At 51.3% G+C, this 24,457-nt stretch overlaps 10 protein-coding genes across 10 annotated transcripts; 7 read left to right on the forward strand and 3 right to left on the reverse strand.

The window, feature by feature from the left end:
* Positions 1-127: 127 nt before the first annotated feature.
* BBK36DRAFT_1122433 (NAD(P)-binding protein) lies at positions 128-1,126 on the reverse strand (the record flags this gene model as incomplete). Its single annotated transcript, XM_024890942.1, has 2 exons — positions 128-767; positions 834-1,126. The coding sequence occupies 2 exons, from the start codon at positions 1,124-1,126 to the stop codon at positions 128-130; spliced, it is 933 nt and encodes a 310-aa protein (XP_024748309.1).
* An 874-nt stretch (positions 1,127-2,000) lies between these two features.
* BBK36DRAFT_1169775 (hypothetical protein) lies at positions 2,001-5,793 on the forward strand (the record flags this gene model as incomplete). The annotated part of the gene is made up of 7 exons (XM_024895361.1): positions 2,001-2,088; positions 2,154-2,443; positions 2,535-3,071; positions 3,171-3,950; positions 3,981-4,274; positions 4,845-4,846; positions 5,673-5,793. 7 exons carry the CDS (start codon positions 2,001-2,003, stop codon positions 5,791-5,793), a joined length of 2,112 nt encoding a protein of 703 aa, XP_024748310.1.
* A 194-nt stretch (positions 5,794-5,987) lies between these two features.
* BBK36DRAFT_1135650 (GroES-like protein) lies at positions 5,988-7,588 on the forward strand. Its single transcript, XM_024892713.1, is given in 7 exon segments — positions 5,988-6,094; positions 6,105-6,124; positions 6,142-6,266; positions 6,332-6,625; positions 6,682-7,114; positions 7,181-7,467; positions 7,572-7,588. The coding sequence occupies 3 exon segments, from the start codon at positions 6,337-6,339 to the stop codon at positions 7,464-7,466; spliced, it is 1,008 nt and encodes a 335-aa protein (XP_024748311.1). The 5' UTR covers positions 5,988-6,094; positions 6,105-6,124; positions 6,142-6,266; positions 6,332-6,336; the 3' UTR covers position 7,467; positions 7,572-7,588.
* A 792-nt stretch (positions 7,589-8,380) lies between these two features.
* Positions 8,381-10,638, forward strand: BBK36DRAFT_1203799 (DNA-binding domain-containing protein; the record flags this gene model as incomplete). Its single annotated transcript, XM_024897281.1, has 3 exons — positions 8,381-8,433; positions 8,491-9,430; positions 9,493-10,638. 3 exons carry the CDS (start codon positions 8,381-8,383, stop codon positions 10,636-10,638), a joined length of 2,139 nt encoding a protein of 712 aa, XP_024748312.1.
* A 640-nt stretch (positions 10,639-11,278) lies between these two features.
* BBK36DRAFT_1203801 (hypothetical protein) lies at positions 11,279-12,223 on the forward strand (the record flags this gene model as incomplete). Its single annotated transcript, XM_024897282.1, has 2 exons — positions 11,279-11,457; positions 11,531-12,223. Coding segments are annotated over 2 exons (872 nt in total), but the record flags the coding sequence as incomplete, so codon positions are not given.
* Positions 12,224-12,321: 98 nt separating this feature from the next.
* On the reverse strand, positions 12,322-13,649 carry BBK36DRAFT_1207244 (aldolase; the record flags this gene model as incomplete). Its single annotated transcript, XM_024897387.1, has 5 exons — positions 12,322-12,721; positions 12,773-12,926; positions 12,992-13,301; positions 13,366-13,550; positions 13,601-13,649. The coding sequence occupies 5 exons, from the start codon at positions 13,647-13,649 to the stop codon at positions 12,322-12,324; spliced, it is 1,098 nt and encodes a 365-aa protein (XP_024748314.1).
* A 1,191-nt stretch (positions 13,650-14,840) lies between these two features.
* BBK36DRAFT_1169779 (hypothetical protein) lies at positions 14,841-16,934 on the forward strand (the record flags this gene model as incomplete). Its single annotated transcript, XM_024895362.1, has 6 exons — positions 14,841-14,935; positions 14,995-15,761; positions 15,818-16,073; positions 16,137-16,420; positions 16,472-16,697; positions 16,754-16,934. 6 exons carry the CDS (start codon positions 14,841-14,843, stop codon positions 16,932-16,934), a joined length of 1,809 nt encoding a protein of 602 aa, XP_024748315.1.
* A 681-nt stretch (positions 16,935-17,615) lies between these two features.
* BBK36DRAFT_1121546 (formyl transferase-like protein) lies at positions 17,616-18,348 on the reverse strand (the record flags this gene model as incomplete). The annotated part of the gene is made up of 2 exons (XM_024890834.1): positions 17,616-17,872; positions 17,931-18,348. The coding sequence occupies 2 exons, from the start codon at positions 18,346-18,348 to the stop codon at positions 17,616-17,618; spliced, it is 675 nt and encodes a 224-aa protein (XP_024748316.1).
* A 953-nt stretch (positions 18,349-19,301) lies between these two features.
* BBK36DRAFT_1203820 (hypothetical protein) lies at positions 19,302-21,151 on the forward strand (the record flags this gene model as incomplete). The annotated part of the gene is made up of 6 exons (XM_024897283.1): positions 19,302-19,365; positions 19,430-19,663; positions 19,731-19,811; positions 19,885-20,174; positions 20,318-20,503; positions 20,557-21,151. The coding sequence occupies 6 exons, from the start codon at positions 19,302-19,304 to the stop codon at positions 21,148-21,150; spliced, it is 1,449 nt and encodes a 482-aa protein (XP_024748317.1).
* An 827-nt stretch (positions 21,152-21,978) lies between these two features.
* BBK36DRAFT_55497 (glycoside hydrolase family 3 protein) lies at positions 21,979-24,449 on the forward strand (the record flags this gene model as incomplete). The annotated part of the gene is made up of 5 exons (XM_024898254.1): positions 21,979-22,318; positions 22,382-22,539; positions 22,604-22,998; positions 23,063-23,468; positions 23,526-24,449. The coding sequence occupies 5 exons, from the start codon at positions 21,979-21,981 to the stop codon at positions 24,447-24,449; spliced, it is 2,223 nt and encodes a 740-aa protein (XP_024748318.1).
* Between the last annotated feature and the right edge of the window lie 8 nt (positions 24,450-24,457).

Here is a 24,457-nt window from a genome sequence, read left to right on the forward strand (position 1 = left end):
CCGTTACTCTTTTCTATTTGCAACACACTCAAATCATGTCTATCAAATCAAGAAGTCATCAAATGTGCTAAGCATATGCCGTCGGTTATGTGTTTATAGCCAACATGACATTGTAGAATCGGGCGAATCAGAGCTGGTCTACACCAGTCACTCTGCTAAACTTGCGAACATCCTCTCGAGGCTCAAATTTTCGTTCATCAGTGCTCTCACTGACAGCTTGCCAAGCCTTGAGCAGCTTGAGCTCCTCCTGTCGTCGATTCACTGCGCTGTCATAAGCGTCCGAGCCCAACACAACTCGGACAGCCCAAGGTCGGCCGACTGCAACTCCCTCTCCCTTGACAACATCAATCATGGTGGAAGCTGCTTTGGCGGGTGATCCCGGCATGAGACTCATGGGATCGTTCGAAAACATGCCGATAATGCTTCCAAACAGCGGCTTGTATGCATCGGAAGGACCAGCACCCGCCGGAGCGGCGCGGGCTTCCCCACGAGGCTGCATGAGGTTGGTGATGAAGCCGCCGCAATCAAAAGCAACACTGCGAATGCCCAGGTCACTGACCTCCTTGTGAAGGCATTCTGCAAAGGCGCTGAGAGCTGCTTTGGTCATTGAGTAGTGGGACATGGTGGGAAGAGCCATCCAACTTGAGCTGGAGGAAGTAAATGCGACACAGCCGTGGCCCTGGGCTCGGAACAGGGGCAGAATAGCCTGGGTGATGTGAACCGGGCCGAAGAGGTTAACTGAGAACATGTTTTGCACATATGCATCGCTATTGTAAATAGATAGTCAGTACATAGGCCTCAGTAATTATCCCGGGGAGAGTAGATCTCTGTACTTTGCATCTTCGATGGCGGTCATGGCGGACATGCCAGCATTGTTCATCACGACGTCAATGTGGCCAAAGATGTTCCAGGCCGTCTCGACTTTGGCCTTGATCTCTTCGAAGCCGGCAGTGACCTCTAACTCCAACAGGGCAACGTTTTCCGATCCAGCCTTGACATGACCGAGCTTCTCTTCGACCTTTCTGCCAGTTGCGATGACTTTGTCGCCGCGAGCGAGAATGTGTTCCACCAAGGCTGCCCCAATGCCGGATGTGGATCCAGTGACGAGGAAAACTTGAGGGGCCATGTTATCCCGAGATGTTTTACTTATGGTGTTGAGAATATTGAGTAGTTTGGTAAATCTCTCCAAAGGGATTTAATGAATAGTGTTGCTATATGAGGCTTGCAAGTGTTTGGAATTGTGATGGTCAAGTCGAGTTCAAGGAGATGAACCTGAGGGGATTATATATCTTCTTCGCTGCATGCCGGGAAGACATTCTCTTTGACTTTGATCCCTCATGTTTACTATTCGTTCGGATTACTTGAGCATTTCGTGATGCCGTAATTCTACATCCGACCATGGCCAAGAGAATTCGGCTTGCGTGTCTTCAATCAGGGACCAAAAACCGGACGAATTGAACGGACGAAAATCGCCTTAGACCCTTTTTAGCCCTTCGGAGCCGACACACACTCAGCTGGCGGACAGAAAGCTCGGGAGTAAGCCGTTTGTGCACATACAAAATGAAAAGGATACACTGTAAATGGCTGCAAAATTCATCGGATAGTGTGTGCGCATATAATCTCCCGTACGCGGCCGCTCGATTTCTCGGCTCAGTTATTCTGTCCGTATCGGTAGACGGAAGCCTATCAAACGCCTGTGAGGAAAGGTACTTTATACTCGATAATAATCAGTCGTTAATTGAAGTACCCCCGTGCTGAGCAGAGTCGTTGTTCGTCCGTGACATATTAGTAGTTGGCGGTTCACGTCCGCACAGCTAAATGGATGAACATTTGAGCCCTTCGTCCATCGGACAAGAATGTTCCTCTTCTAATATCATCATCACGCACCAAAAGCGACCGAATTCCTTGAGTCAGGCTTCTGCTGCGCTACAACTCAATTATCCCGCAGTAGCCGTAGCTACCGAGTTTCGTCGCAACCCACACATCACCATTCGTCCGAAATGGAGGAGCCTTCTCTCGTACCAACAGCGAACCCGCTACCTCATCGGGTGAGGAAGATGCGCAAGGGAACCCGAAGCTGCGCCGAATGTATATCCCACGAATATGTGACATGTCTAGTGAAGACGCAGATATTGACGGAGATTCTTGACAAGGCCGAAGACGTAAAACCCGCTGCGTATTTTCCCCGGGGGAACCCGTCTGCGTGCTGTGCAAGTCACGAGATGGCCGCTGTATCGAACAGGGATACGAGGACGTCGGTCTTCTAGACCCTAGATCTAGCGCACCGAGGAAAAGCCCTACCAATGGCAAAACCTCTCAAGGCCGGAATGGGATATCTACAGATCAGCCTCCCAAGTTCTGTGGGGATGCCGAGACATCAGATGTCCTCGTGTCGGAGAGAGCAAACAATGCCCCGATCGTGTCACTGCTTGTGGATGCCAAGGTAAGTGAAGCAAAGTTGAGAACGAAATACACTCGCATGCATGTACAAGCGCCTTGAGTGGGAGCTAATTGATGGCTTCATCTATACACAGCTCTCGACATCATCAAAAACTGGATCACATGAAGCCTCTATTACGCAGACAGCCTACAATAGCTCGACATACACTCCACTGCTGGACAAAGATCAGAAGCCAAGGCCTTGGTTCATCCAACCTCTTGCCAGTAAATCCGCATATGTGTGCTCTACCATCCGCTCAATGCTACCCAGCTATGACACTATCATCTCTGTTCTGATCAAGAACGGGTCGTGGTGGGACAGCTTCCGCTCGAAGGCATATGCCATTTCCGAGGCGCCTTCTCAGACTATCGAGGCCTTCGCGAAGAGGACCTATACGAGCAGCAACCCGGCTGATATAGGTGCTCTGGCCATTGCATTTGCTCGGAGTTTGAACAAGCATCGCTACCTATATACTCTGGTGGATGACTTGGTCATCTCTGACATCAACTATCTGACAACTGCAGAGGGACTTGAATGCCTAATCCTTCTTGCAAAGTCGTATACCGACTGTGGCCAGCCAAAACGAGCTTGGCTCGTATGGAGAAAAGGTGCTTCCGCAGCGCAGCTTATGGTGAGTCGCTCCTTGCTTTGCTTCTTCATTGAACCATAGTGGGCCTATCTGACTCGTCATTAGGGCCTCTGCTGTGGGAGTAACTACACTCGTACCGAGATGAGGCTGTGGTGTGCTATATATCATGGCGACAGATTCTGTAGCATGCTCCTTGGCCTGCCTTACGTGCTCAACGACAATCATTATCAGTCTATCATCCAAGCTCCCGGAATGGCGCCAGGCTTCTACTTTGTCCTCCGGTGCGCCATCCTCTGTGGAAAGATTATTGATCGGAACATGACCGTCAGCAAGCCTTCTTTTGCGAGAGCTATGGAGTTGGATGAAGAGATGGAAAGCATTGCGTCGTCGCAGCCTCAGGACTGGTGGGCCATCCCAACAACCTTGGATCAGCCGCTTGAACCGTTAGAGCTCAATGAGCTCAGAGAGCAGCTTCTGCAACAGTTCTACTTCTACTGGGTCAAGCTATTCCTCCACCTACCATTCCTGGTAGAGACTACTACGAGCTCGCCGCATTACTTTAGCAGAATGGCCTGCATAGAGGCAGCCAAGCAGATTTTGGAGAGATATCGGCTCTTACGCTACAAGATGAAGTCAGGGCACTGCCTGTTCGAGTGCAAGACAACAGACTTTGCATGCTTCACCGCCGCTGTTGTTCTTCTCATCGGCACGTTCCACAGCAGCGCCCCATATCGCTCTTCCAACGCTGTGGAGGAAGATCTGGAGCTGGTGGCAGATACCGACAGACTGTTGATGGCGGAAGAAGTTGAAAACGACTGCAGGGTCGCCGCGCAATGCCGCAAAGTGCTTCAGATGCTCAGTGTCAAAGAGCCAGACGCGTCGGACGAAGATCGGGAAGTCGTCATCCCGTACTTCGGTGCCGTAATTCGCAAACGCTCTCACCGTACACAGCCAAATCCTCGGCATGTTGCTATTCCTCGGTCGGTTGGGCACGCGAGTAATGACCTCGGCGAAGTGGATGTTCCTCCACCGCCTCCGTACAACTCCGCCGAACAGCCAGCGGCCATTTCAGCCGTGGAAAACCCATGGAGTCTCGATGGATTCTCCTTGGAGTATATAAGCCATCGTGGATTTGACAGGGCCAATTTGGGCCGACTCGCAGGGGCGGATGAAGTCGCCTGTATGCAGGACGAGTCGATATCGTATGCGGCTTCGGCGGCAATGGATTGGGATCCGGGCTGGAGCGTTATCACTGATATCAGCAGAGACTTTATGACCGGGATCGAGGATTTATCTGCAGAAGATTTTGAGTTTTAGCGGTTTTGAAATGGGTTCAACAATATCGAGGTGAACACCGTCTGAACAGCTTGTTTCATCCAACTACATTAAACATAGGGCCACAAGATTAGGTTATTATTTCATGATCCTTTCATACCATTATACTCGTCATTTCAAAGTCTAGAGAACAACGGGAGCGGCGCATGCAGAAAATGCTAATGGGCTGGTCCAGGTAGGCAGACTCGTATGGCTTGCAATGCCGAGTGCTTATAATACCTATTAGTCTATGCGTCCCCGGTCGAGGCACATGGTTTTTTTGTTAGTTTTCCATACATTTCAGGGCATTCTGCCGTAAACAACCCTTAGGTGCCCATTCGTCTGGTCATACTCTTGTCAATACCTAAGACGCGTGTCCTCAGACCAGTAGGATAAGGCCTTGACCAGAATGTGCCACCCTACAACCCTACAAACTAAATACTTGTAAAGGAGCTACTAGACGAGGTGAAAAACGAAATAATACTGCACGTTATTGCAAAGCGGTAATGCCCCAATTCCTGCATCGTTGCCGTAACTTCCTGCAACTCCCAACTCTTCATGCGACCCATGCCTGGTATCCACCGTCCTGCTTCAGTAAACAGATCGCCCCTAGGCTAAAAGATAAGATGCGATGAGTACGAAACCGGCTGGAAGGATAATGGTCCGGTCGGAGTTGTCTGTTTCAAGAACATAGTTGTGTCATTGTGTCTTTGTGACCATACCTCGTAAATACTCCTCTAAAATGGATACTTAGGGTAGCCAACTCCAGAGAGTATGGGTGCAAACTACTATGCAACTACAACTACGCGCAATTGACCGTACTCTACAAAGGCTCGTTTGTATCCACTGATATAAGTTGATAGAAGGTTCCAGAGGTTGTAATGTGTTGCTGTCTGTCCAACCATTAACCATCATTCAATCCAACAACTGGGAATAGAATAGCTGCCAGGCTCCGTGTACCGACAGTCAGCATGCAGCTTCATTGGCCATCAGGACTGTAAGCTACAACTTGCACAGCGCAGAGTCATCGCACAGCTGCTTTACGTTTATAGGAGGGTAAGTGTCCGTCAGATAGATGTTAAATAACCTTGATAATCCCTACAATACCCAAGAGACGGCCCAGTTGGCATGGAAAGCACACTCAATCATGCCTGGCAAAGGGGGGAAAGAAAACACCGCCGCCCATCACACACGAATTTATAGCGGCAGACCGGCGGTGTTTTCTTTCCCCCTGTTTGCCCTGGCCGCATACTATTCCACCCGCCTGGAAAACAATGGCAATTCCAGAAAAAGCTAGATAATATCAGAGGTGAATTGATCGTCCTGGAGATTCTGGATCTCCTTTGAGCGGGTCTCAATCTCGTTCATACCTCGGTATGGAACCGAAAATTCTCTGCCATTGGTTGTAACTGCGCCTTTAGATGATGATATAATCGGGCGCCGGATGTGATGTCAGAGACTGTGGCGAAAGTCCCACAGAATCGCCTCTGTGCCGAGGAAAAATCTTCGATAACAATCTTATCGCAGACGGATTGCTCTAGAAACGTTCCAGATAGGAGACATTCTCCCCTGAACATCGGGCCACTAAACCCTTTGCGGTCTCCTCGAGGCGGGACAATCCGCCGTCCAGGAATTCCTTCCGTGGATGGGATCTTCCGGTGTGCTTGAAACAGGTGCAGTGGCACGGATTGACGTCCGAAATAATTACGAAGCATGTTTGTAATGCTCAAATGGGAATGAGTTTTTTTCTCTTCTGTTTCATTCTTCATTGTATTGATAGTAGCATTGCATGAAAATTGGTGGGTAACTGAGGGTCGAGAGATTGCTCTCGTTGGAAGTATTAAAGAGACGGGCATCTGCTCTTCAAAGGAGCTTTCAATCATCCAGAACAGCCTCAATAATACAATCCAGTCAATCATCTGAAGACCCAAACCTTCTCAATAAACCACCCTCCTTAACACAAACACCCACACATCGCATCACCATACCCAAAATGAGCGGACAGGTTACCTTTGATACCTATCGCGGAGCCGAGGGCGAGGTCCCCGTTCGCAAGACTGTCACTAGACAACTCCGGCCCAACGATGTCTTCGTCGAGATTACACACTCTGGTGTTTGCGGCACCGACCTTCACTACAGACACACCGATCTCACTCTCGGACACGAGGGAATCGGACGGGTCAAGGAGGTTGGCTCAGCCGTGACCGGCTACAAGGTTGGCGACGTTGTTGGCTTCGGATACATCCGCCAAGTTTGCGGCGACTGTATGGAGTGCTTGACTGGTAAGTACCTTCAGACTCACGCCAACTGAAAACACGACACTGACAGAACTTTCAAGGCTGGGATCAGTACTGCTCCAAGGCTGTCGCATATGGCTACACCGACTTCGACACCGGTAGCTTCTCGCAAGGTGCTGTTCTTGATGCCCGCTGCGTCTTCCACATTCCCGATGAGATCGACCCTGCAGATGCTGCTCCTCTGATGTGTGGCGGTGCCACGGTCTGGACCGTCCTCGACCAGTACGGCATCAAGCCCACTGACCGAGTTGCCATCATGGGCATTGGCGGCCTCGGCCACCTTGCCATTAAGATGGCCGCCGCCATGGGCTGCCACGTTGTCGTTCTGTCTAGCAGCGAGTCCAAGCGTGAGGAGGCCCTCAAGTTCGGTGCCAATGAGTTCCATGTCTTCCGCCAGGGAGAGAAGTTTGAGGGAAAGATGGAGCCCATCAACCACCTTCTCCTCTGCGGAAGTGCCGCCGTCGACTATGATGCGTAAGTTCCCACACCCCAGGATACCCGATTGCGTCGCATCACCAGTGCTGACAAACTTCTCTCTAGTCTCATCCCTCTTATGGCCCCCAACAGCACCATCTACCCCCTCACCGTCGACTTCAACCCTTCCAAGCTTGTCATGTTCTACGTCGCTGCCAGGGGCATCCGCATCCAGGGCTCCGTGGTCATCTCGACTACCGAGATGCGAAAGATGCTCCAGTTCTGCGCTCGCCACAAGATCACCCCTCAGATCGAGAAGTTCCCGCTCAACGAGACTGGCATGACCGATGCCATGCGTCGACTGACTGAGGGCAAGGTGCGATACCGCGCTGTTCTCGTTGCCCAGAACTAAGCGGCTGAAAACGACGAATATGACAACTCGCTCGCCTGGTAACGACGTAATGAACTGTTGGTCAAGCGGAGGGCTTCTGGGAAATTGCAGGTCGGGATAGTAAACTTTCTATAGATATAGACTTTAGCGATCAATAGACTCTCTGAAATGGATAGACTCTCTGAAATGGCCTAGAATTTGCATGGCTCATTGATGCCAAATCGTCCTTCCAAGCTCCAGCTCAAGCGCTTCTGGTAGTGCGGATTCCTCCTCTTCGCCTTCAAAGTCTCATACAAAGACAGGCGTTGCTTTGGTCGTCGAGAAGCAAAAATAGGGACAGACACAGAATAAACGCATCATCTCCCTAATGCCTGAGAAGCATAAATCGTATGAATGATATGAAGATGCGATGCAGAACACACGTGCAGCCACTATTCCCGGAAGTTCGAGAGGCTGACAAATGCCTAGCATGGAGGTGACCGGAGGCACCTGACGCGCACGTGACGCTTACCTCCCCAATTTGCTTGGTAATCTCATTGTCCGCCAGCTCCGCAGAATCTCATACATAGCCAGTGGCCCTGTCGTCACTCACTGAAAGAGCGCCTCTAACACACACATATATATATTCTTTGGACGAGAGAGGGGTTGCACTACTCAGCTCTCAATAATCGTAATGGAGCCATCGAAGACGAGTCCGAGCTCTTCCAACCCAGACCGTGATCCGCCGCCGGCCAATGTTCAACCCCACCGAAAACCGAGGACCCGAGCCCGGATAAGCGCAGCTTGTGTTCGGTGTCAGAAGAGAAAGATTCGGGCACGTCTCCCTCGCCCCTGACCTGGCAATCTCATTTTAGACTGACCAAGATGCCGTTCTCAGTGTGACGGCGTGCTGCCAGCATGCTCAGGCTGCCAGAAGGCCGGTGTCCGATGCGTGGATGGCGGCACATCTCGTGAAATACCTCGAAAGTAAGACAGACGTTCGACGCATGTGTGCTTAGGTACTTGTCGAAGTCTGACTAATCAACGCCGTGTAACATCTGTACAGCTATTTGACCGATCTTGAGGCGCGAGTTGCGTGGCTAGAGTCCATTGTTCGGGACAGATGTCCAGATGTCGACCTCAACTCAGGGCCGGGGCGGCCATCACGAGCTCACTCATCAACGCTTGAGCGTGGTCAATCGTCATCGCGCCAGGGCTCTCAGGAGTCTCCGGATGAATCGTCGCCCCATGAGATCACAGAGCAGATGAGCTTGATATCCATATCAGGTGGCTCTGATCTTCGATACCTCGGACCCTCCAGCGGCCTCTTCTTCACCAAATTCGTGCTTGCGGGCTTAGCACATGTTGCAGACATCGAGACGGTGAACCTCCGCGGCTCCGCGGGCAATGATGAGGATGCGCTTCTCCCTGGGGATTTAGTTGACCTGCAGGCCAAGGACTTCCCAAATGACAAGAGGCAGACCATGTTCCTCACCCAGATATACTTTGACTCCGTTCACCTGCAGTTCCCTTTCCTTCACGAACCTTCACACCACGCCATCATTCACAAGCTTTACAACGGAGAGACTCTGGATCCGCTAGAGGAGTTTCACGCATTCATGGTCCTGGCCATTGGTGCTACCATCTACGGTCGGCGCTCGAGGCGGCACATGCTGGGCGAAGGCTATTATGCTTCAGCTCTGCAGCGTCTGGACACTGTGTTCAGAACGCCGTCACTCGTCACTTGCCAGTGTCTTCTGCTGCTTGAGATGTACACCCTTCACGACCCGTCTTCAGGATTGAGTCTCTGGACGCTTCACTACCACTCTCTGGCATCGTGTCTCGAGCTGGGCTTGCATCGTGACGTGCGGAATACTCGCCATTTCAACCCTCTTCAGGTGGAGCTTCGCACGAGGATCTTTTGGTGCACATATACCATCAATCGGCAACTCTGCACCACAATGGGACGACCGTTGGGATTTTTTGATGAGCAATGCGAATTGAGAGTGAGTTGGCATTTGCCCGTCAGGATCGATGAGTATGTGTGTTAACGTATCTCGCTATCTAGCTTCCCAAGGATGTGAATGACGATGAATTGACGGAAGATGGAGTGCGGCCCTCCACAAGACCACCTGGAAGCCTTACAACCATGACAAGCGCCATCCACCTCTTCAAATGGGCGAGATTTAGTTCTGAGATTAAGACTGTCTTGTTTTGTACCGATCGAAACTACCCGCCCTATGTCAGTCCGGCCATCACCGATATGACAGCCTGGCGGACGGACATGATCAGCCGCCTGCAAAAATGGCGAGAGGAGATTCCCAGGCACGCCGAGGGAGAGCGCACGTACTACCTGAATGATCTCTGCGAGATCAGATACCACGAACTGATGATGCTCGTGCTCCGTCCGAATCCCGTATTCCAGAAGCCAACAAAGGCATCCCTGTCCGAATGCTTCAGCAGTGCCATTGCCTGCAGCAAGCTGTATGCGAAGCTATACGCCGAAAACCAGCTGCGGTATGGATGGCTGACGGTTCACTCACTATTCCTGTGTATTATGACCCTGTTTTACTGCGTCTGGACACCCGACGGTATTGCGGACCAGGTCAATTTCGATTGCTTGACTACTTCTTTGAAGGCCGCATCGGATATTCTCAGTGCGACGGGAGAGTACTGGCCTGAGGCGAAGCGAAGCCGTGATGTCTTGGATCGAATCTTTTCGGCGACCATGAGGCGCTTCGCTCCCCGACAAGAATTCCCGAAAATGCAACCCCTGCTTTCGTCACAGGGTTCTCAACCCGGAAGCGCCGCGGCATCAACAAGCTTGTCCGATAATATGAGTATCTCGCCGCAGGCCGGCAGCAGCTCTTATGGGGACGGAATGCAAACATCAGGGGACGGCATCGTCTCGGGATCGGGAGATGGGCTTTTGCCACTCGGAGACGGGCTGCTACCCCCAGCAGGCCCGGGATTGGTTTCACATGGACTGTCTATGGCAGATCTCACACCAGCCATGAATGCCGACTTCCCCCCTTATCCGAATACGACTCTGGACTCTTTCATGACGACAGATTGGCTTTCTTACTTTATGAATGCAGAGGACTTTGGGAGCATGAATATGGACACTAATATGGGAGGCTTTGGCGGACTGGACATGACGACAGATCTATCCGGATGGTATCAAGGTGACATGAGCGTTTTGGGAAATATTTAACGGCGTAACAGCATGAGCATCTGCATCATGTCAAAAACAATGATAGTACATTTACAGCAAGTCGAAGCACTCAAATTCAATTCAAATGACCTGGCGGAGTTCCGTTTCCATGACATCAACCGTTGTCCAGGCATGTAGCTATCAGCATCGTGACAAATGATCAGCTGAGCCTTCTCATACAACTCGAGGGCCTTCCGGCTACCGTTAGCGCTTCATGTACCCCAGATTCTGGCCCGCTGGGAGCATCGGAGCTTAAAAAGCGGCCAGTAGAAGTGCTGGAACGTCGCACTGAGTAACTGAGCACATGGCCGCTGATTGTGCTGCAAAATGGCGGGGACCAGGAGCTGGAGGTCTAAGACCAGACTTGCACATGCGCACTGTGCATCTATTGGATGACCATAACAAGCATCGCCACCGGCTCGACTCAACTCTAAAGCTTCCCCTCTTTGTCAGCTCACGATGCTTCGATCCATTTGATGGCTCTTTAAACGCAGCCGTAGGTTGAATGCCGCTATTCAGGCACCGAGATACCGCTCCGGACCAGTCAAAAGCATCGCCAACACCTTCACTGGCGTCGGCCTCATATCCTTCCCCCAAGTTCGCGGTTGTTTTCGCCACGGATACCTTGAGCCGATCGATTCGATGTCCTCGACAGAAAACACCTCGCCTCCCATGGCAGACCGGGCCAACTCGACGGCTACCCCTCCGTCGCCCGACAGAAATAAGAAGAAGCGCATCAGGAACTGGACCGCGGACGATCGCGCAGCCCATCGAGTATTTGAGCGGTCCCGACGAGAGGCGTTCAAGGAACGACTGACGGTGAGCGGCGCCGACGATGATTGGCGTTCCGTTGTCTCTTTTGCCTGCACACAGCTAACGCGGAGTCTGGTAGTTACTCGCCGGCCTCATACCATCGCTTCGATCCACGGACCCCAATCGCCTGTCCAAACACGTCGTCATTGATCAGAGCGTCGCGCTGCACAAGGCTGAGCAGCAGCAAATTGCCGAATCCCTCGATAAGATTAATCGTCTTGTGGCCGAGCGCGATCATCTCCTCTCCGAATTGAATACATGGCGTCTCAACGCTGGACTTGAGGCTCTTCAACCTCGAGTTACAGAGGATGATCCTGAAGCCACCTCGATTCCAGTACTAGACGAGGCCGGAGTCTCGATATTAGGCCCCGGCGTTCCATCCATAGATGCCAACAATGAGCACCAAGCAGCCGGCAGTGGACAGATCTTCCTGGATGAGCCGTCGTCGTATGTGGCTACAGAGCAGCATCCTCTACCAGTTGAACCACCCCTGGCTCCGGCAGCCGAGCCGAACGTCGCGTCGACTTCGTTGAGCATGGACATCCCGTGGATGTCAAACGAGATGGACTTTAACATGCCTAATTCACTCGCTCTGACCACCGATTACAACGCTGCCGCCCCTCCGAAATCGCCAGCTTACACACATTTGCCACTGCAGTATGACATGGCAACCACCAACCTCGACGATGAGGCACTACGGTTCAACTCAACGGTTATGCATATGGCTGATCCGTCGACCTTTCACAACAACAATTATGTCTATACTGGCTGATACCATTTTCATGTATCTAAAAAATGCTCAATCTATACCCGCGCCTCGACATACACGGACGCAGTGTACATACATACAGAGCCCGCCATATGACACCCTCACAAGGCCCGAACCGCTGCGTCGATCTTGTCCTTGCTCTTGTTCTCACCACCGGTGAAGAGCTCTAGAGCGATTGCCAGGCGCTCCTTGGTGATCGGATCAGCTTCAATCGCTTTGCCTAGCTCTTCTCCGCCGTTGGCGAGATAGTCAATGTCGGTGCTGGCCAGCTTGCCATCCCAGTCCGCGGCAGCAAGCGGATCAATGTTCGCAAGCTTACGCAACCTTTCGGGAACCTTCGGAGGGTTCTTGTACACGTGGACAGGCTTGGGTGTTCCTTCGCCGGGCTGTTTCGTACCGTCATACTTCAACTTTGCAAGCTGGTCCAGGACAGTGTGGGAGATTGTGGCAGAATGGCATCCCAGTTCGCCCGCTGCCATCGCCTCTTTGGCCGAGATGAAGCTGAGTCGGACTGTCAGCCATAGTCATCGGGAGCCGATAGCCTTGTCTCACCTTGCATTCTTGAGCAGCGGCTGCTCTTTGCCAGTCTCTCTGTATAGGCGTCGGTACGTTTCGAGTATTTGGAAGATGCGGGCGCTCATGGGATGCTGGGTGGCCGGGTCCTCGACGTCGGGCCAGAGCGATAGATCATCGTGGGCTCGAGTTTCTTCAGGAATATGGAACATCAGCTTCTATTCCGCAAAATCCTGTCATACAAGGACCGGGACGAACCATTGAAGTAGGGACTGATGTACAGCATTCCTGCTTGACTACAAGCAATAGCCTGAGGCAAGCCGAACAATGCCGTTCCCAGTGTCGGGATTCCCTCGGCGCTCAAGACCTTGGCCGCGTTCAAAGCTGGTCCAGTGGATGGAATCTTGATGCAGTATCTGTCTCGGCCGATGCCGGCTCTGGCAAATTCTTGATCATACAGCCGAGCGTGGTCGAGCGTCGCTTGCATGTCATATGCCTTGGAGGGAAGAGTCTGCAGCAAAACTCGACCTTGGATCAAATCAATGTTCTTCTTGCACATCAACACGGCCTGCAGGATGTCATTATACGAATCCGTTAAATTGAGAAGATATGGGAAGCGGATCGCCAAGTACCATTCTGGTGTAAATTGCCAACCAGCCTTTGTCCTTCAACTCCTTGGCCGTTTGCGCTAGAAGCTCGGCGTTGGAAGGGTGGCCGAGCTGGATGTCGACCCAGAGCTGGTTGCTCGTCTGGTCGTGCGGCTTGATGGGCATGGACTTGATGTATTCGGGGTCCATCCAGTCGACGTCGACGTTGACTGCGTTTTCCGTCAGCATATCTCGTTATGTTCGTCCGAGGTGAATTTACGTTGCTCTTCGAGCTTCTCAAGCCATGTCTGAGAGTCTTTGCTGCCCATTTCGTATGCAGTGACGGAAGATGCGAGCTTCAAACAATGTTTGGCAGCGTTGATGGCAATATGTATGTATGTTGTAGCAGTTCAGAAGGAGAGCTTCAGGCTGAGTTCACGCTTTCTGTCAATGTTTGTGCAGATAGCGATGGTTGGACGGGCTTATATAGCGATACAATCTTAAATCTACCCACATTCACGAGATGGAGACCACTCATACGGCATCATTGATAGTACACATCATTCAGTCTGTACTTCACCAAACACTATTCGTGTCTCCTCACGCCCCTTGGGGAGACCTGCACAGGGCTGAGTCTGAACCACGCAGGGCAGACCTCTGTAATCCTCGCTAAAGCAGGTAGATGCGGGGAAAGTTAAAGCTCAATCTAATTCTCCGTGCCGATTCGGACAGCTGTTGGCTACCGCACGACAGCTTAAATGGCTAAATAGAGATTGTACGCGTAGTAGTGGGATTGTCTGCTGGGGAACAACACGCAGGGCAGAGAGGAGCCAGGTTGCCAGGTACCCACACCTCCGCTAAGTCAGAGCACACGCAGGGCAGCGTGAGACGAATATGGCTGGATGACCATCTCCACCCCGGACCGGTCGAGTACCGAGTGGCGGATCGGTGAGTTGGACACACGCAGGGAATTAGATGGGAATGTGGTCAGTTTCGTTGGTTTTCTTCTGTTTGGAGCCGTGATTATAGTGAAAGACGTCTTGTCTACCTACAAATGCGCATACACCGACCCGGGCTTCTTTTCGCATTTAATTGTACTATAACCTCGTATTGACAAGGAGTCAGAAGGACGGGGAAAGAATGCTCAACCCAAATACCTCAAAAAAAACATCAGAATTACTGCAATATGGCCCTATAGGAGGCGGAATGTCTGGTCTTCACTGCGCGGTAACACATAAAGTTTAATCATACCATCATTCTCTTCGGCTTCGACGTGGCTGGGAGGGGCAAGCCAAGCAAGCCATGGCGCCGTCCTAAAACAAGCCGAACGTAGAATCTGGGGTTGGAGAACCGACTATCGAACCCCATGGGGAAAAAGACTCTAGCAGACTCACGATGATCGGGATGGGCTGAAAATAGATATATAATGGGGCATGGTGATCTGCTAGAGATTCATCTTCTTCCGTCAAGTCAAGTCTCGCCAGAGCTGACGCGCATCCTTCCAGGAATAGCAGACAGTCATGGCTCATTCACCAGATTTGAAGCAACCAAAGGACGAGTTTCTCTCCCATGTGGAAGACGCAAGTCCAAGCTTCTCTCGCAATGTCAACGCAAAGTAGGGCCCCTTACCTGATACCTTCTCTCAAAGTGCCAAGGCTAATATGAATTCCATAGGATTTGGAATCCCTTGATGGGAATATCCAAGGAGAATCTTCGTTCTCAGGTCATCGCGTTCTGTAGAGAATACGGATTTCAAGAGAAGCAGGACACCTTCTTCAGAGGTGCCCTCGCAGCTCAAAGCCCGGTCGACTTTGAAGATATCCCAGAGCTGACTGACGATGACAAGTATTGGCTCAGGCGCGAAGTCACCCATCGCTGGCACTTGCCTAGAGCTCTTTACTACACCATCGCCCTCTGCTCTCTTGGCTCTGCCATTCAAGGCTGGGACAACACTGGTGCCAACGGTGCCAATCTGTCGTTCCCCCAAGAATTTGGCATTGAAGACAATGGCTGGCTCGTCGGGGTCATCAACTCCGGCCCAACGCTCTTTGGACTCCTGTCTGCATGGGCGGCTGATCCGGTGAACAACCTTCTCGGCCGCAGGGGCACTGTCTTTGCCACAGGGCTGTTCTGCATCTTTCCTGTTCTTGCCCAAGCATTTACGCAGAACTGGTGGGGTCTCATGATCTGCCGTCTGTTTATGGGGCTGGGGATGGGTATCAAGATCTCGACGATCCCAGTCTTCTCCGCAGAGGTTGCACCGGCGTCTATTCGCGGTGGCCTGGTTACGAGCTTCCAGCTTTGGGTGTCGTTCGGGATGTTCGTGGGTTACTGCTGCAACTTGATCTTTTATCGGGTCGGAAAGCTGGCATGGAGATTCCAACTTGCTTCTGCCTTTGCGCCGGCCATTCCTGTGGTCATCTTTGTTTGGTTCTGCCCTGGTACGCTGACAGCTGAAACCCACAATCCAGGATCATAGGTTAACAGTTACACACAGAATCACCTCGATGGTTGATGAAGAAAGGACGATATCCCGAGTCGTTCCAGTCATTCTGTCGACTGAGAAACACCGAGATGCAGGCTGCCAGAGACTTGTACTACGCTCACTGTCAGGTAATGGAAGAAAGAGATGCCTTTGCCGGCGTCAGCTATCTGCAAAGAGCGCGAGAGCTTGTCACTGTTCCTCGGTTACGGCGTGCGGCTGTTGCCAGTGGATGGATTGTCATCAGCCAGCAGTTTTCCGGCATCAACATGTAAGTACTCTTATTCATCCGACGACGCTTCAGTTCTCGGTCACTAACTTGATATTTACAAAGCATGGCATTTTACAGCTCAACTATCTTTGTTGAGGCTGGCTACTCAACACTCAGCAGCCTGCTTGCCTCCATGGGGTTCGGCCTTGTTCTCTTCGTCTTTGCCTTTCCGGCAGTTTACACCATGGATACCTTTGGCCGACGCAACTTGCTTCTCACAACGTTCCCGAATATGGCCTGGTGCCTTCTGGCCGCTGGGCTTTGTTTCCTCATGCCAACTTCCAACGGTGCCAGGATTCCCTGCATCGCCTTTTTCATCTATCTTTTTACTGCCTTTTATGGGCCTGGTAAGTGTCCACGTTCTTCGACGGAATGACAAGTTACTGAACAGAAGTCAGGTATGGGGCCGTTGCCCTCCATCTACTTTTCTGAGGCCTTTCCCTTATCTCATCGAGAGCTCGGCGCTGGTCTGACCATCTGCATCAACAATGCTGTCGGCAGTGCTTTGAGTTTGACCTTCCCTTCGCTGCTGAAGGCACTTGGGCCTACTGGTGCGTTTGGCTTCTACGCTGGACTCAACATGCTCGCCTTCGTGGTCATCTTCTTCATCGTTCCAGAGACAATGTATGTTTTGATATACATGTTCATACGAGGCGTGGTAGGAGCTAATTCGCATTTAGGAAACGCACGTTGGAGGAGCTTGACTACATATTTGGTGTATCAACGCGGCGTCATATGTCTTATCAAGTCGGTACATGGCTGCCCTGGTGGATCAAAAGGTACATCTTCTTCCAGCGTAAGGCGAAGCTTGAGCCTCTGTATAAGCTAGATGGTGTAGCCGACACGACAGGTGGTCAGTAAGGGAGGCTTGACGGAAAGCGAGACGTCAGATACTCGGTGGATGGATAAGCAGCAGATGCCTGTGTAGCCAGTTGGAGAAGGCTTTAAGATCACGCTCTCTCAGATAATCAGCGTACTAATTCTGGAATTCTGCACAATTTTCTTTGATTTGGACTTTTCTCAGTTGGTGCTACATTAAGAACGTGATGCAAGGTGTTGAGTAAAAGCAATTCAAGAATACTCTACGCCTACCCCATAGCTGAGGACATATGACATGCAGAAGTAATAGCAGAGTCCTTCATGATGATGCTGACTTTACAAAGCGGCCGGTAGAGGGAGGCGGAAGGATCGCATTGGGTGGATCAGCTCTCATAGCTGCGTTGGATGTATCTTATGGATACAGGCATAGCGATTATCTTAGGAATTAGATACATGTCTGTAGGACAGTGAGTGACGCGAAAGATTAACCCTCAAAAGTGCGTTAAGACACATGTGGTCATGTCTTGTAGCACCTCACCTTCTGCAGGTCGGAAGTTGCGCCGTTTCGTGTAGCAGCTACCCTGGGGAATCATTTATCAACATCACCCTACCAACCGGCTATATCCAAACGGCATCTATTCCGGAAATGATTACACGTCGCTCTTCTCATCGTTGCAATAAACTCTGGCGACGCAGTGAACTTAGTGAAGCATCAATTATTACTTATTTTCTCCTAGCATCAATAAGTTCTCTGACCACCTTTGCAGTCGCCTTGACAATGAGCTCGTGCTCGTGTTCATGAATCTTTGCTTCCAAAGCTTCAAGGTCCTCTCCTTCCCAGCCAATCTCCTGAATCATGATGGGATCACCTCTATCGACTTCTTGAATGACATAGTGAACCATGATACCGGTGTACTTGATCTTTCCGGCCTTGAGATCCTCGTAAGCTCGCTCAATCGCATGAGCTCCGTCAAATTGCCCTGCGCATCAAGTCGGTAAGTCTATCAGTTACACACCGGTCCTATGCAAATCACTTACCAGGCAATGCGGGATGCAAGTTGATGACCTTGATGCCCACCTCTTCCAACGGCCTCAGGAACTCGGACGAAAACACCCACATCCAGCCCGCCAGGACGATCAATTCCGGCCTTTCGTCCAGCTTCAAAATCTTGTCTGCCAAGGCAGCATCGTACTTTTTCCTTGCCTCTGCCGTCTTTGCCTCATCCTTTTCCCCCTTTGCGAGGAATCCGTTGCTGATCAGGTTGAAGTATTCCCATGGGATGCCTGCTTTCTCTGCTCGAGTGGTAGCGAATGCCTTTGCGCGGTTCACTATCAGGCGAGTGATTCTGCTGTTGGGAATGACGTCGCTAGCGATGGCGTCTATTAATGCCTGGAAATTTGAGCCGTTGCCAGAGGCCATGACAAGGATGCGGCAAGGTTCCTCTTGCGGCGCCATATTTGCGGAATTTCTTGATGCGAAGAGAGGCAACTGGGATGTTGCGGGCAGTGATAGGATTGGGGCTGAAATTGGAGGAGAATGCTGCAGAACAGAACAAGAAAATCACGATATATATAGTAAAATAATGAGCAGTTGGAGTGAGATTCGTCAACAACAAATTGGCTGCGAAGAAGGGTTGGAGGTCATCAAAAGAGTCAAGAGGTGTGATGCAAGCAATGGTCTGATGGAGGGGTCGTTTCTGGCTAGCCCCAGTTGAAGCTGTGAGCTCGAGGCAGAGATTTTCGCAGAGGTGGAACAGCGTTGTTCCGCGACCGGACCTGTACCTTTAAGAACAAACCGTCTTGGATGCTGCTGATCGACTTGGCCAGAGAAGCCAAAACCGCTTTCATCGGTGCTTGACTGTGACTCGCAGCAGCAACGACAACAGCTTGGTAGTTCTTCTGCCCAAAAGAGGAAACTTGTGATACATCATGGTGTGATTCCGTATCTCCGTATGTGAGCGATTGAAGGTTCACTGCTTTGCAAGTCGAAAGATTGCTTATTGAACGTGTTCTTGAGATTTTATGTCTTGTAAAATTTAACGACACTGCCATCAGTATATAACACCTCCCAGCGAGTGCTTGGTATCATCGTCAGCATGCATATGTAGGTTGGTAAACACGTAGTCAGCACGCTTCGAGACTCTTCCAGTCCCCGGTATTCTCTTCTAACACTGTATTTATTTTGGGACGGAAGGGGTTCGGCGGCTAATCTCTGGCCTGCGGGGTTCGTTCTTTAGTGGGAAACGGCCTAGAAACCGGGGCCCGGAGTCAGCGTTCGCACCGTGTGGTTCTAGAATAGTTGCATCATCTCTTCGTCTTCCAAGTCATTTGAAAGATATCAAGTCACCCGCTTGACATTACGACAAGGCAAAGAGAAACGACCAACGAAGGAGGCATCGTCGGCACATCATGGCCAGCTCGGACGATTCTACTACCGTACCCCGAGGGCAGAAGTCATGCCTCAATTGTAAAAGTACACTCATTTCTGTCAGCCACCTCGGCTTGGTGTAATCAGGTTGGTGACTAACGTATCTCAGCTCGCAAGATCGCGTGCGACAGACTGATGCCAGCCTGCTCTTCTTGCAAGAGAAGGAAGAAGATTTGCTCTGGCTACGATTACAACCTGTCATGGCCTCGTGACGGTGATGAGCGTCGGGCCATGACCGCCCAGGTTCACAATCGGAAGTATCCGGCCAACGCATTTCCTTTCCTCAACACCTCCAATATGGACATGATGCTTTACTACGACAGCACGGCTTTCAAATCCGATTGTGAGCTTCTGAGAGCATAGCTGCCATTCCTATTTGTTCCGCTAACAGAAAGCTTCTTACGATGCAGCCGATAAGCTGGCCGTCTGGATGCCATCGATACGCCGCTCACCGCAACTACCCCGATTTGGGAGCAACAAGTCTCCAATATGTAAGTACACTATCATCTGATTGTTGCTACTGGAATGTAGGCCATGTCTCTGGATAACATGCTGATTTAATAGACGATGCCGACATGTCGTCTGCTGTTCGACTCATTACTTCTCGGGGTGATCTGCGACAAGATGTGTGTGGTCTTCTTCGCCGAATGTCTCTCACAGATAATGGTATCGCGTCTCTTGCAGTACGATATGCCATGAACGCCATTTCATACCTGTATCTTAGAAGGCCAGACGAAGCGATGCTGCATCAGATGCGTGCTGTTTCTGCGCTGCAAGGTGCAATTGATCGGATCCAAGATGCCCGATGCAGAGCTCAGGCCATTGCCGCGAGCCTGCTTCTCAGTCTATACGAGGTTTGTAGCATCGCTGTGCTCTTTGTGCCTCACTCTGGTCGCATTTGCTTATGATTTGTTGGTTCTCTTCTCAGGTCCTCTGTCCCGGCGGGAAAACAACAGTATGGTCAGTCCACTTTGACGGTTGCATGACGATTGTCAAGTCAAGCTATCAAGGCCATAAAGTGAGTGAAGGCGAACACGCAACGCTGCTGGATTGGGTGTTCTACCACAACGTCCTCTACAAATTCAGCCTTCAGCATTGGCAGAGACGCACCCCGGAAATGGCAGCGATTGCGCAGCGGGATATGCGCATTGCCAAAATTGTGTCCACGAGCCACTTCAGCACGGTACGACGTCCCCATCTTCGCCTAGATCGATGCGATTGACAAGCAATAAACAGATCCATAGCACCCTCGGCTGCTCACTCGAACTTCTAGAATACCTGAGCAGAGCCATCAATCTCATCAAAGACCGGGATGATCCGGAATATTTATCGAAACGGCATTCACACGCCATTTATGACCTCGAAAGGAACATCAGAGACATTGGTCAGCAGCTATGCAGCGGCATCGATAGAGAAGACTACCACGTGGCTGGGAGCAGGAAGCGGTATCTCACGATCGCTCGCATGTACCAGCTTGCCGTTCTCATCTATCTGGATCGTGTGGTTCGCGGTTCTTTTTCCGATTCGCGCCTGTCACGCGCCAGTGCAGAGGAAGCACTGAGCCTCTTGGCCGATCTCGGCCTGTGCGAAAGACCGTTCATCATGATCATGCTGGCTCTGCAAGCGGAAAATGACAACGACAGGCTACTGATTCTTTCCTCGCTGAAGAATGCAATACACGAGAGGCCACTGAGCAACCTCGCCTCGACAGAGCAAATTATACGGCGAATATGGGCACAGCACGACCTTTGCGGTGGTGGACAAGCAGATGCTTTGAAGATCCTGAACGCCGTCATCAGCATCAACGAAATACCGCCCTCCTTCACCTAGGTATTCGTTCAAGCGGGGGCGTTGGGCTGCGTCAAGCGATAGTGAACGAACATTCTACAATCTTGCGTTGATGCCTAAACCCGGCTCGACAGCATCTTTTGGCTGAAAAGGCGAGGGGGCTCGTACATGGTGTTGCTGCCAAGAAGCATGATTTCACAGAATCATCAAGGTTCCTACGGAGTACCTAGTACGAAGAGAAGCACTAATTCGTGCGACATCCCGTGTACGTCCGGCATCACTTGTACATTGGAGGCCTTTGGAAATTCTCCGATTCTCCGCAGGGTCTTAAGAGCTTCAATTCAAACTCATCACTTGCATCTCCCTCCCCAGGATTGACCCAACTGCTCAGCACGGCGGGGATAGAGAATGTTACTGTTGAACGATCTTAGCAACATTCACGAGACGCAGCAGGTGATTTGAGGAAGTGGGGGGGTCCCAACGGCTGTGATCAAGGGTCATCCCCGCCAACGGATCGTGTTCCTATTTGTCGGGGAACATCGGCCTCGCAGCGGTGAACGGATCCTGCAATCGTCACGATCCTCAAACTTAAGCTTGAGCTGACATCTCCTACCCACCGATGTTAAGCCCGGCATGCCCCCGGTATAAGACAAGTGCCCTGAGTGCAGAGGCAACCAAAACAGTTCAGAGCAACCGCGAACGTCTCGACTCTCAACATGCGGCTATATGAGCTATCCAGCCTTGCGAGCTTGGCTCTGGTGGCAGCAGCTCTGCCCCCAAGCGGCGCTGCAGCCAAAGGAGCATCACAAATACCTTCAACGCGTACGTTTCAATCTCGTTACTGATAGAAATCTCGCTCTTATGCTCCCGATGCTAAAACATCTTCCACCTTTTTTAGAGCAAAGCAGGGGAAACGGGCCGTGGGCTCACGCGTACCGTCGCGCCGAAAACCTGGTGCGACAAATGACCTTGGAAGAAAAGGCCAACATCACGCGTGGATATACTGGCGACAATGTCTGTGCCGGCAACACTGGCTCCGTTCCTCGTTTAGGATGGCCCGGTATGTGTGTCCACGATGCTGGCAACGGAGTTCGCGCAACCGACTTGGTCAACTCTTATCCATCCGGCATTCACGTCGGGGCGAGCTGGGATCGGAACTTGACGTATGAGAGGGGGTTCTATATGGGCCAGGAGTTTAAAGCGAAAGGAGGTAAGAGTCCATTTCTTTTATCTCCGTTCGTCGGTATCGTCGTATGCTGATGACTGCTCTCAGTCAACGTTCCACTTGGTCCCAATGCCGGCCCATTAGGACGAACACCTCTGGGTGGTCGAAATTGGGAGGGATTCTCCATCGATCCGTATCTCTCTGGCCAATTGAACGCGGAGACAATCACCGGAATGCAAGACGCAGGCGTTATTGCGAACATTAAGGTGCTTGCGGATGATCTACAAGCGCAACTTCTAAACGTGGATTGCTGACCTTGTTGATTCGTAGCATTTCATCGCCAACGAACAAGAGACGCTTCGCCGTCCGTATTTCGGTGTCGAGGCCGTGTCTGCAAATATTGACGACAAGACACTACACGAATACTATCTGTGGCCCTTTATGGATAGTGTGCATGCTGGCGTGGGATCTGTCATGTGCTCCTATAACAGGATCAACAACACGTACGGGTGCGAGAACGACAAGCTCATGAACGGCATCCTCAAGACGGAGTTGGGGTTTCGAGGTTTCGTCATGCTTGACTGGAATGCCCAGCACGATGTGCAAAGCGCTAATGCTGGGCTCGACATGGTGATGCCTCTTGGTGGTTCTTGGGGCAAGAATCTGACAGATGCGGTTGCAAACGGGACGGTCAGCGAGTCTCGGATAACGGACATGGCCACGAGGTGAGGATCTCTGACCACAATATTGCTCCATGAGATTTGATGTTGACTTTACTTTGCGTATAAGAATTGTTGCTGCATGGTATTTGGTTGGTCAAGATGGCGACAACTTTCCAGTACCTGGCATCGGCCTGAAAGAGCTCACGAAGCCTCATGAGCAAGTCGATGCACGAGATCCCGCATCGAAGCCTACTCTTCTCGAGGGCGCAATTGCAGGCCACGTCCTGGTAAAGAACGAGAACAATGCGCTACCATTCAAGAAAAAGCTCGCCATGGTCTCCGTCTTTGGCTACGATGCCACGATCCCACGCACGAAGAATACTGATATTCTGTTTCAGCTCGGATACACCTCATCTCCCGAGATGGGTCAGGCCGTACTGGGCAATGAAGCACATTTCGACCAGGCGGCGAAGGGAGGGACAATAGTAACTGGCGGCCGGGCTGGCGCAAATGCCCCATCATATATAGATGATGTACGTAACTCTCCTTTCAAAGATTTGCTGCAGAACTTGACTAATAGTTTGATCCAGCCGCTTGCTGCTCTTCAGCGTCGAGCCCGCAAAGACGGCACGTGGGTGAATTGGGATCTGGATTCCTTCAGTCCCGAAGTCAATGCTGCTTCTGATGCCTGCTTGGTCTTCATCAACGCCATCGCAACGGAGGGCTGGGACCGCGAGGGTCTTCACGACGATTTCAGCGATGGCTTAGTCTTGAATGTGGCCGCTAATTGCTCCAACACCATTGTCGTCGTTCATGCCGCGGGCACACGCCTCGTCGATCAATGGATTGAGCATCCCAATGTTACTGCCGCCATCATCGCTCATCTGCCAGGTCAAGACAGCGGTAGAGCCCTCGTGAAGCTGCTGTATGGCGAGGCCAACTTCTCAGGAAAACTCCCGTACACAATTGCGAAGAACGAGAGCGATTACTCAGTTTACGCACCATGCCAGCGCAGCTCTCCAGATGATATCGATCCTCAATGCGATTTCGCGGAAGGCGTCTATCTCGATTATCGCGCTTTCGATGCGAACAACATCACTCCCCGCTTCGAGTTCGGATACGGACTCAGCTACACGTCGTTCGACTATTCGGCTCTCTCCATCAGGAAGGCCAAAAGTCTTCGCCGTTCGAGATGTAGCGACGACTTGTGGCAGGCCGCTGCACAAGTCACCGCAACCATCACCAATAGCGGCGATATGTCCGGAAGCGAGGTTGCACAACTGTACTTGGCCATTCCAAACAGTCCACCGAAGCAATTGCGTGGATTCAGCAAACTCTCCCTGCATCCACATGAGGCTGGAACGGTTCACTTCGGGCTTACGAAGCGAGATTTCAGTGTTTGGGATGTGGTTTCTCAGTCGTGGGTTATTCAGGAGGGAGAGTACAAGATATTTGTTGGAGCGAGCAGTCGAGATATTCGACTCGCTGGAACACTGCATATTTCGAAAGCATAGTACGATAA

The sequence above is a fragment of the Trichoderma citrinoviride genome, assembly GCF_003025115.1.
Source record: "Trichoderma citrinoviride strain TUCIM 6016 unplaced genomic scaffold BBK36scaffold_9, whole genome shotgun sequence".
Classification (NCBI taxonomy): domain Eukaryota; kingdom Fungi; phylum Ascomycota; class Sordariomycetes; order Hypocreales; family Hypocreaceae; genus Trichoderma; species Trichoderma citrinoviride.

Coding starts and splice junctions, on each gene's coding strand:
- BBK36DRAFT_1135650 (XM_024892713.1), top strand. CDS start 6,337: ATGAGCGGACAGGTTACCTTTGATACCTATCGCGGAGCCGAGGGCGAG. Junction 6,626..6,681: donor CTGTATGGAGTGCTTGACTG/GTAAGTACCTTC, acceptor AGAACTTTCAAG/GCTGGGATCAGTACTGCTCC. Junction 7,115..7,180: donor GCCGCCGTCGACTATGATGC/GTAAGTTCCCAC, acceptor ACTTCTCTCTAG/TCTCATCCCTCTTATGGCCC.